This window comes from Aplysia californica, unplaced genomic scaffold, assembly GCF_000002075.1.
Source record: "Aplysia californica isolate F4 #8 unplaced genomic scaffold, AplCal3.0 scaffold00019, whole genome shotgun sequence".
NCBI lineage: Eukaryota > Metazoa > Mollusca > Gastropoda > Aplysiida > Aplysiidae > Aplysia > Aplysia californica.
Window position 1 is genome coordinate 290,891 of NW_004797289.1, and position 11,020 is coordinate 301,910.

Genomic DNA, 11,020 nt, shown 5'->3' on the forward strand with positions numbered 1-11,020 from the left:
GCGCACATAATGTCATTTGATGTAGTTGTGTGTGACTAAGGTTAAGGTTCTAAGGTTCTTCAGAGAAATTTTGCTGCACTTCCGTATTGAGATTGTACTCTAACATGCAAAGACGTTTGTTTCTTCTTCAATTTGCACATTCATTCTCGAAATGATACTGAGTGTATTAACATTCAAAAGCTGTAATGGCAGCTTTTGATGAAATAGTATGAAGTATGTTTACACTAAAATATTTACCATTATCGTCAACTTGACAATCGTTTTTAACAAAGCATATTTGTGATAACACTGATCTGACTACTGGATGCATTACTTCTAGAATGCTCACAGTAGCTGTGATGCATGCTGGGTAAGTTTGGACCTCACTTTCGTGTCTTAATATGTTCCTGTTGCTATATATTTATACCTCCGGCTTTCAGATCAATGTCTGTAAATAAAAAATAGTTGTCGGGTGTTTCAGTGTGTTAATGAGAAATGTTCACACGTATATTTTATTTCAAAATTGCATCCCGCTGTCATGTGTACCAAAGGCATAATAAAGACCAACACTGCGCCTTGAAAACTGGCTTCACAGCAAATGTAGAGATCTTTCACGCCCTGTGTGAGGATGCTGGAGTAGCTCTGAATAGGACGCCACACTTTACTTTGACAGTAATTAATGAATGTCTTCCTTTAAAATAAAGTATTGTTTAGTTTGCGACTGTTGGTCCAAATCACTTTTCATATCAGATGTATTCAGGCTTTTTGCTTCAGGACAGAAATAGTTGTTCATTTTTGTTTTCTTCTTTTGTGCTTTTGTTACTCTTTACATTTTTTCTCTATGTATCAAATTTTCTTGATGAAATGTCTTTTTATTTATAGTAAATGTTTGATGTCTTATGTTTATTTAGTTGTGGGTAAGTTGTTTTTTTTTAGTTTTTTTAAAAGAAAATATTAATACCTTTGTTTCATTAATAAATGTCACATAATTTTGCATTTATTTATTACACTTTCAAACTTTTTGCACCCCATATGTTTATGACTGCATTATTTAACACTGAACGACGGCTTTATGCAGCACAATTCAAACCCCCCAACAGCAGTATTTTATGTTCTTTTTGAGATCTGCTACTGGTTTGTTGATGTTGGGGCTGTTTTTGCTCCTTTTCTTCTTTTGGTGTTAGATTTATAGTATTTTCCTCTTCTTGTCACTGTTCATCTTTTGCAATGAAAGGGCAGGACCTGTGAGATATCCAGAATGCTCAAGTCTTAGAAGAAACAATTTGGGGACTTTCTGTATGTTAGCATTTTTCAATATAACTTTGCTGTGCATGCTTGCATAGGAAATAAATCCCATGTAGCTTTTTGGGCAATGGCACTGTTTCATTAAATTCTGTAAATTGTAAAGGTATGGTGCTGAAGCTTGCTTAATATTCTAATATCTGAATGTAATGAAGGTTTTTGTGTTACTTATGTCATCTATTCTATAAAAGCTAGATTTAATGTAGTCTCTCCAAAGAATATTAAAGTAGACATACTTCACCACATTAATTCCCAACAGCTTATGATGAATAAACTTATTATATTGTTAGCATCTACTTTTTGACAGTGGTTATGTTGAATTTCTACCTTACCACACTTTTGGATCTCTGTGGTCTCCCTTGGCAGTAAATGTCACTCTCACCTTCACTTTTGGCAGAACTTTCCGCACCTCGGTGTAAGCGCTCATCATCTGTAGTCTGCGAAGTTGACATTTTGTCACGCTGTATACCTGACACATCAGAGCCTACAGGATTTATTTATCAAGACTCTGCAAAGTACTATTAACTTGGGAAAGTAGAAAAGAAAAAAATGTCTGACTGAGAGCTGTTATAACTTTTGAGTTACAAGTGCTAGCCCACAGCCACTGGAGTGGCAAAAAAGTTTGCATGTAGTACATTATCTTCTATAACAGTAACAGCTGAATGTCGTAATTCCCCAAAAGTTCATAACACTTCACATACAGAAGATAATTTAATGGGTCAGAAGTGTCTAATATGTTATGAAGAAACAATTGAATATTAAATAAAAGTTAACGCTTCACTTTCAAAATTTATTTCTGTACCTAATCATTGGTAATGATAATAGAATATATACACATTTTGACCCATGTATTGCTATACAGAGGATGACTGTAGTGGAGATAACTGTAGCATAATTTCATACATGTTCCTGTGAATTTGATGATATTATTCGTTATTGGAACTTTATAAAGTCTTTTTTATTAAGAGTTGTACTGAAGTTGCTTTATATTTAAATACTAGTACTTAAATGAATATTAATTATTGGTTCTTTAGATGAAATATTGACATTATGTTAACCTGGTTATTTTCATCTTGACTGTCTCTCCAAATTTGAAAAGAAAAGTGACTTTAATGCCATCCCATAATCAGATTACCCTTTGGCGAATCCTGAAATATCTTTTTTTTAAAATCAGTTTTACTGATGAAATTTTCTGTCTTAGATTTTATTATTTCACTCTGTTGAAGATATTGCCATGCTTCTGAGGTAGGCCTACTTATTTTTAGGTAGAAAAAAAACCTCCAAAACTTTATTTCATTTCATGCTCTTGTGTGTCCATGCAGAACACGCTGTACTATGACTCATGGTGGATGTGGCAACACGTGTGCTTGACCTGGCTGAGCGCGCTACTCATGCTCACCTCCCACTTCCTCCCGCCGCACTACCTACACCTGCTGCACAAGAGCGCGCGTCATTTAGGCCGATGGCAGAGGATGGAGGCTCGACATGCACACGTGCCCTATAATGCGTAAGTTCTTGGCCGTGTAACACTGGTGCAGTGCCTTGCTGTAACTCGCGTACAGAGCTCTATAAATTGCCTGTTTTCTTAGGTAGTACAGTGGAGTCCACTTATAACGAGTCCTGAAACAACGAGAAGTTTGTTATAAAGGCACTATTCTAAAACCCCGTTTTTTCCCCTTCTTTATCTTTGTAAATAAAATACTGCTATAGCGCTATCAGACAAACACAGGAGTCGGTTATAGCGGAATATTGCTGCTGCTGTGCACAGGGCACAGGCCAGTTGTACATATAAACCTTGCCAGTTGAGAAACTTGTTGGTGATCTAGCGAAACCTAGGACCTTACGTCAACTCCTTGAGCGAAACAAAGAATAGGAGAGCCCACGTTTGCCAACAAAGAAGGCCGAAGCGAATGAGTGGGGAGGGTGTGGTAAGTGCAGACAAGCAGAACGCATCATGTGATAGGCCAGCCTAGTCTAGATTATCTTGGCAGGGATGCCAACCAGTACGATTTAACATATTTTAGTACGATTTTTTGCAGAAAATACGCGAATACGACTTTTCATGAAAAAATACGCATCATGGAATGCGAAAAATACGAGATTCAGCTTGGGCGAGTAAACCTAATTATCTCAAGTCCCATCTTTTGTCAAAATAGTATCAGTATCGCAGAACTGGAATTTGAAAACCAAGTCCGATATGGTCATGAAGTTCATTTTTGCCGGTCGCGATTGTGATATTATATTCGTTCAGCTTTTCCCCGTCCGGAGAGTACCTTTCACTTTCACGCAAATAGGCAGCTATGGCGGCGGGCGGAAGCGTATGTGACACCGAGGCTCGATCGGGAAAATCAAGATATACTTTCGCTTTCGTTACCACCGAGAAGTTTGCCAGCAGTTGTCTGATAATGCAACATTTGTGACATGCAGGTTGTGCAGTGTAAATGCAATGTCGCTGTGCAAATAAAATTTAATCAATGCTCGGGACTCGTCTCTGTGTTGTCACTTGTGGAAAAGAAAAGAAAATGCAAGCGTCGTCCGATTTTTAGATTGTCTGGCTCGCCATCGTGACTGGTCACTGAACCTGCGCGCATTCGCGTCATAAATAATTATACGGCATCGTAGTGAGTAAACACCGTCTTTGGTGGGAGTAACGACGTTGCGAAGTATAGGACTACGGAATAGGGGAGGAGATTATTGATTTTTTGTGTGTGTGGGGGGGGGGGGGGGGGGGGGTTTAATTTTTTAAGGCAACACCAGAGGACAAAAACTTGGAAGCACATTTCAGAATTTTGATTAGAGCTCTCTGCAAAGCGCGCGTTGGTGCAGACCGTGTGCGGAGTCGGGACCCTTCATACTTTGCAAGTCTGTGTTATTGAAATAAAGTGTTCGCGTTTCATTGGATGGGTAATAGTAAATTATACCTACAGTGATGTAATTGTAGCTTTCTGTTCAAGACTGACGGATTTTCAGTGTCACTGCATCTTGCCTGGTCACAGTTGTTACAACTTTCACAGTGCGTGGGTCTACTTAATTGAGCCATTCAAGTTATTGCTTTTCTCTGAGTTTGAGCAATAATTTGAGTCTGTCACTTTATATTATGAATCATGACACCCAGACTGGTTCTTGATAGTCAAAATTCTTGTTCAAGGCCCTTCCGAACTCTCAAAGCAGGATTTATTTTTTATATAATAATGAGAGGAAAATGTTACCGGTATATAATAGACTGAAATACTGAAGTCAAACCAGACCACAGTACGACATTTAACACTGACATGTTGTTGACTGGATACGTGTATATTGTACGCGTGTGTGCTCCCTTTTTCGAGCTGGTGAGCTAGTAATTTTTTTTCAGGAAATATTGCTGGACACCCTGAACATTTTACTATTATTAGTTGGTCGGTCGTGGGGAATACACATTTTCCCCTGAAAATACACATTTTCATATTTCCCAATACTCATTTCGGTTTTCTGTGGTTGGCATCTCTGTGTAGGCCTACCACTACCCTTTCCCTCACTTCTCCGATGCGGGGATAGAGAGGTCACAATGCTGTGAAGGATGGAGTGAATGTGTAGTATCGTGCGCAAGCAGACGAAACACACCACAGGGTGTGTTTGGGTGGGGGAACAACACAGCAGGCGAGTTAGCCCAGAGCGCATTCTTTCTGATCGCCAACGCCGTGCTGTCAACATTGCTAGCGCTTGAGAAAGAAACCTGATTTGATTTTGGATCAAGTAAGACCTAGAGGTCATGTTGAACAATGTTATCACCAGGGGAGATAACAAAAAGAAATAAACAGAACACCAAACCCATAGATTAGGCCTACTTTATTATTTCCATTGAATATATTACTAGATTCCTTATAACGAGAATCCTGGTATAACGGACTTTTCGCACCGGTCCCCTCCCTCTCGTTATAACAGGATTCCACTGTATGTGTACAAGTAATGTGTATGTTATTTTGTATGCCTCTTTTCTGCTCAGTGATTGAGTGGATTTTTTAGAGGTGGTTGGCGGGTGCTCTGGTGTGGTTTGCTTCGTCTTTCCTATCAAACATCTATCGTCCTTATCTGTCCTCAGTTTTTGTGTTTGTTACCCTGTTCTAGCACTTCTAGTCTTCGTATGACCTTTTCTTATTGGGTTGCAAGTGCCTTAAAAGTCTTACTAAAACATGAAGGGATTTTGAGTGGGTTGTTGTTTAGAGCAAGTCTGTGCCATAATGGCCATATTTCCCAAGGAACAGATTAGGAGAATGGATTTTGTATTGAAATCAATGTGAGCATAACGATGGCAGGAAGCTAACCTGACCCTAAGACCCAGGGCTAGATATCATGCTGTGTGGTGATTAATTCCACTGCTATAAGGATATGATAATTGTCTTAGAATCGTCAGCCACTAAGACACGGAAATCATTATTCATAAATTTGGCTTTGGTTTCTTTTATTTTTGTATTCAGAAAAGAGTGATCGGTGTATTTGCTGCCGGTGGTGCTAATTATGGATGATCTTTGCTGGGGATGTAAATTGTTGTTAGTGGGTGGTTGGCGGGTGCTCTGGTGTGGTTTGCTTCTTCTTTCCTATCAAACATTTATTGTCCTTATCTCCCCTTCTTCTTTTTTATGTTTTTTACTCTCTTGTAACACCTCTAATCTTCTGGCACCCAAATGACCTTATGCAGTTGTGAGCGCCGAAAAACCTCTACTTAAACTAAAAATACTAAAATTGTTGTTATATATGGTTGTTGTAATTTTTACTGGTGATGTGGAATTGTTGTTGGGTTTTTTTATGGTGGTAAAGATTGTTGGTTGTTTTTGTGGTGGATGGAGTAAGTTGTTGTTGTTGGTTCCTGTTGGTGGTATTAATGGTTTCTTGCTGGTGATAGGAATGGTTGTTGTGTTGTTTTCTTGTTGGTGGTGCAAATTGTTGTTGTTTTATTTTGTTAATCGTGTTAATTGTTGTTGTTTTATTCATTTTGTTAGGAATGTTTACTGTTGTTTTATTTATTTTGTTAGTGGTGTTAGTGGTTGGGGTTTTTTTTTGTTAGTCGTGTTAATTTTTGTTGTTTTATTTTGCTAGTGGTGTTGATTTGTTGTTGATGTTTCAGGTGGTCAGAGCTACAGGTGTGGCCACAGGGAGCTCTGGTCAAACACGTCCGGGGTTTGTTCAAGGCTGAGGGAATCATCGTGACTGCTGAACCCGGGAACAGCCTGCACAGTCGGTTTTATGTGAGTGCTGCTGGGGGTCTGTTGTCCTCATAGAAACATGAGCAAATGAATGAAATGTCTGTCTTTTTATTGTCCTTTTATTTATTTTTTTTTTACTTGTAGGATGGGGGCTCTCGTGGTCTAGAGGTTGTGATGTTTGCCTCTCATTCAAAAAACAAAAGGTCGCGGCTTCGAATCCGGACAGTGGTGGAAAATTTTCTTCTTTCACCCCCCCCTTTCCTGCGCTCTCTGACCATATTCTGTCGTCTGCTTTCGCTGTCGTCTGCTTTCATCTCCGCTTTCTGCCCCCTCCCACTTCCCCTTTCCCCTTTACCCCCTCCTCTGGGCCCCTGACTCTTTCTGCAGCCTTTCTACTGCTGCTCCTCGGCTTCTTCTCACTGCCGTTTTTATTCTACACCCCTGATCTTATGGTAGATAAGATCTAACACCTAGTCTTCTCGGATAAGTGCAAGTTGCGCACGTTAAAGATCCCTTTGTGGTCCTAAAATCGATAAGAATAGGCTTCGGCCGCCACCAGGGCAAAATCCAAAATTTTCTACTAACTGAAAAATATTTAATGGGTGGCGTGCGCTCATATGACCTTATGCAGTAGCAAGCGCCGTAAAACAATTTCAAAAAAGAAAAATTGTCGGATGCTTTTGTTTTTCGCCATTATTTGCTCTTGAGTGCTTTTGGGGGCTCCAGGTAAAATTCAAGGAGATTTTTGTTTGTTTGGCTAGATCTATCGAAACTATTTGCAATATCAGTCTTCTTTGAAAGAAATATATACAGTATACTGAAAGAGTTAACTTCTGGGATAGTACCAGGAATGGCCCATGTTGAGTCAAAAAAGAAATTTTGTTGAAGGCCCTTCCTCCCCACTTGCACATGCATGTTCATGACATTCTCATAATAGTTATGATATTGATATTAACAACAAGTGCAACGATAAAAGACTATATTAATATTGTTCACATTCCTACTGAAAATAAAGGTCTGTGCTCCTATCCATTCCAAAACTGATGCTGGTAGATGTTCCTCTGATTGTTTTTCCATGAAAATTAAAGTCATAATTGAAGAAAATTAGAAAGTTCCATATACTATAGAAATTTGTTGTAACTTCATATTTTCCTCAATTTTAAGCAGTAACTTTGTATTTTCTTTGCTTTTGTGAATTATTACTTTATTCTTTCCTCAGTTGTAAGCCTTAACTTTGCATTTTCTTTGATTTCATAAACCGTTACTTTATATTTTTTGTCCAGTTATAACTTTGTATTTTCTTCAGTTTTGTAAACTATCGTTATATTTTCCTCAGTTGTTAGATGTAACTTTGTCTTTTCCACAGATGCTGTTTCACCAACCCCTGAGAGTTATGAACTGGCTGGTAAGTCTAACAGGGCTGGTGGTCGGCTACCAAATGTTCCGACTGTTACAGAGCTCAGAGTGGAGCCACGTAATCTCACTCGCCCTCCTCATGTTCTGCAACTTTTACACCCTCTTCAAGCTGGTCCGTGATTGGTTCATCATGGGAAAAGTCTACAAGCAGCATGATTACGGCATCACTGACTGAGCTGAGAACATGGTGAAAGGACAAAAGGATATTATGTGATCCAATTATTGGTCTCATCTATTGTCAATTTGATGTTGGCAGCACCAACTGCATTGAGAACACATACTCTAAGGTATCGAATAAACAAGGGGGGATCGGAAAAAACGGGGGGTGTGGACAAGTGGTCCAAAATTAATAAGCGGGGGGTTGGGGGGGGGGGGGGGGGGAAATTTAAAAAGGGGGGGGGTGGTACATTCAGCCTCATACCCCTGTACTAGTAGGAACAAATCTGTTTTATTTCTCCTTTAGTGAATAAAAGAACAAGAGATCATGAAATTTTTGTGGTTTTAGTAAGTTACTGTCACAACTTTTCTGATTTAGCAACAAACCAGTTTCATTAAAAAAAAATTAAACCAATGTACAAAAGTTTTTAAGATGCACAGAAAATTGAGGTAGCCAACCTTGTACCTGTGCTAATACTGAGGGTAATTTGCCATTTACCACAAAAAAAAAAGTTTTTTTCAGATATCTAGATTCTATATATAATGTTTCACATGATCGTCGGTCGTGGCAAGCTGGAAAATAATGAACGGGGGGTATGGAATAAGGATTGGGGGGGGTTTATTCGATACATTAGAGTAAATAGATTGAAGGAATCATAGTGTAGTCCATTTAAGCCAAACGTGGTCAATCCAAAAACATTGGCCAATTGACAGAAAATGGAATTCTTAATTCTTTCTATTCACTGCATGAGCAGTCCCTTTCAACAGAAGAAAATCCAGCAAACCCGCAGATTTTGATGTATGTGCACACCACTGTATGTGATTAGAATCGTGGTCTTATCTCATGTCCCTTATTTTAGCATCACTGTCTGAGTTGAAAGCAAACTGCTTATGAAACAAAGAAATGAGCTTGTCAACATCCAGTACTTTTCTCCGATCGCACGGAGTGTGAGGTTAAAACATTTTTCCCAAGTACTATTCATTTTACAAAATCTTTGGAACTGAACATTTGCGTTCCACAAGACAATTGAGAACCAAATCATACTGATTTTTAGTCATTTTTATAAGCTTTCAGAAAATATATGAGTTAGTACATTTAGTTTAAAATTATTCGTGTGCGTAGAAGCCAAAAACATGACAATACAACTTTGAAATAAAAAGACTGCAGTATACAACCAGGTACCTTGTTATAGCCTTGTTATAGAAGGGGAAAAAACCGGCAATAAATTGTGTTTCATGCAGAATAAGTAAAATTATAAAAAAACTGACTTGATACGTAAGCCATCAGTGCATGGGAATGTTTTTGACGCAAATTTACTCTGTCCACCTGGTTCATCGCGTCCAAGTCTACAGCTAGATCTAGGTCTCTGTCTTCATGGTAGTCCGAAATATCATCAGAATCACTTGTTTAATTATAAAAAAAAGTACCTTTCAAGAACATTTCTGTCCTGATAAAGGTACAGGCTTTGGTTCATTTATTTTATCAAGGATGCTTACAGATTCTTGACAACTGTTGAAGCAACATTCAACAACAAGTTTCTACCTTCAAAACAAATGTAAAAGTGCAAAGAAGGCCAGCTGAACAGGAAGTTTGTTATTTACTCGTTACGTAGTGTCCCAACATGCTGAACTTGTACACAAATTTAATGTTATTTTAATGAAGGTTATTGTTGCTGTCGATTTACGGCCGCTGATTCAGCCAGCACACCACAGGAAGAGGTCTGACCATCCAATCATCAGCTGGAGGGTTAAGGTACATTTAGCTAGACATTGTTTTTATTTGTTGAGCCCATGATGGTTGTCAGTGTTTGCTGCTTGAGATAAGGAAGTGAAATGTATTCCAAATTTACTGATGTGTAAGCTGTACTGAAACGTAAGTTCAGTAAAAGCGACTTTTCTGTGATTGTCTCACTTGGTTTGTTGACATTTACATTTTCTGAGGAAAGTGTCTCTCTTGTATAGTCTATTGTTGTTGTTGCTTAGATTTGAGTTCTAAAGATTGCTGTTGAGGGTTTTTTTTTTATAATGAAGGCACTGATGTTTTTATTTTATTCTCAAATGATACCTAAAAACTGAGTTTTTGTGGTCTGACCAGGCATAGGTACTGGTATTATTGCTGTATGGCTTATTTCTTACAGTAGGACAGACTCTATTCTTTCAGTACAGCACTTGCAACACAGGTAAGTCATGTAAGTGCTGAAGATTTGAGATGTTACAAGATGTAACAAACACAAAAAAGCAGGAGAGGTCAGAACGATAGATGTTTGCTAGAAAAGAGGGAGCAAGCTGCAAACCACACCAGAGCACCTGCCAACCACCCATGTGCATTACTTCATGGAGGGACAGGAAAGTTATAGTTAACAGTGGCTGCAGGTGGTTAGAGAGGGTACTTTTGTAGGTCCTCCTTCTTTCTCTCTCTCTGCTGTTTCTGTGTTTCTGCCTTGCTTGTTTTTTTCCTTGTGCTAAATGAACTTTACTGTGTCAATATGAATGTGCTCCTCTTTACTTAACTCAATTAAAAAACTAAACGATTACTTTTCTATGCGCAGCTTGTAATGCACTATAGCAGACAGCGCGCTCATATGACCTTAGCAGTTGCGAGCGCCGTAAAATCTTATACTATACATACAGACAGATCATTGTTTAACCAGCTCCATAGAGAGTGTTGTCTTCATTCTTGTATATGGTGAGCCCATGGAATGAAATAGAATCAGTGTTACAAATAACATGCAACAGAAACATTCCTTTTGTTTGTAGGGGTCACAATATTTGTCCAGGCCTCTGGATGTGGTAGCACGCCAGTCCCCAACAAATTGTTGATGTGAAAGTCATGTTGATCACTGATCCAACGGAGGGTGCCTCAATTGATATAAAGGAGGTGATGAAGTTTTCTTGGTGGACATCCTCTTGATTAGTTCAATTCCAGATTGTGAGATCACGGTGGGGGGGGGGGGGGGGGGGGGGTGTTATCACTCATGATGAGAAAG

General features: G+C 38.8%; 1 protein-coding gene across 3 annotated transcripts in view; it reads left to right on the top strand.

Annotated features, from left to right (window-relative positions):
* Window positions 1–8,196, top strand: part of LOC101861411 (transmembrane protein 39A) — a 25,912-nt gene extending 17,716 nt beyond the window's left edge. For 2 of the 3 annotated variants that reach the window (XM_005090545.3, XM_005090546.3), the window contains 3 exons: window positions 2,604–2,788; window positions 6,383–6,503; window positions 7,828–8,196. In XM_005090545.3, coding sequence (XP_005090602.1) covers window positions 2,604–2,788; window positions 6,383–6,503; window positions 7,828–8,052 — 531 coding nt within the window. In that variant the 3' untranslated portion in view covers window positions 8,053–8,196. Of the gene's footprint in view, window positions 1–319; window positions 350–2,603; window positions 2,789–6,382; window positions 6,504–7,827 lie in introns of all 3 variants that reach the window. The other variant, XM_005090544.3, reaches the window with a different exon arrangement.
* The last annotated feature ends 2,824 nt before the right edge of the window (window positions 8,197–11,020 follow it).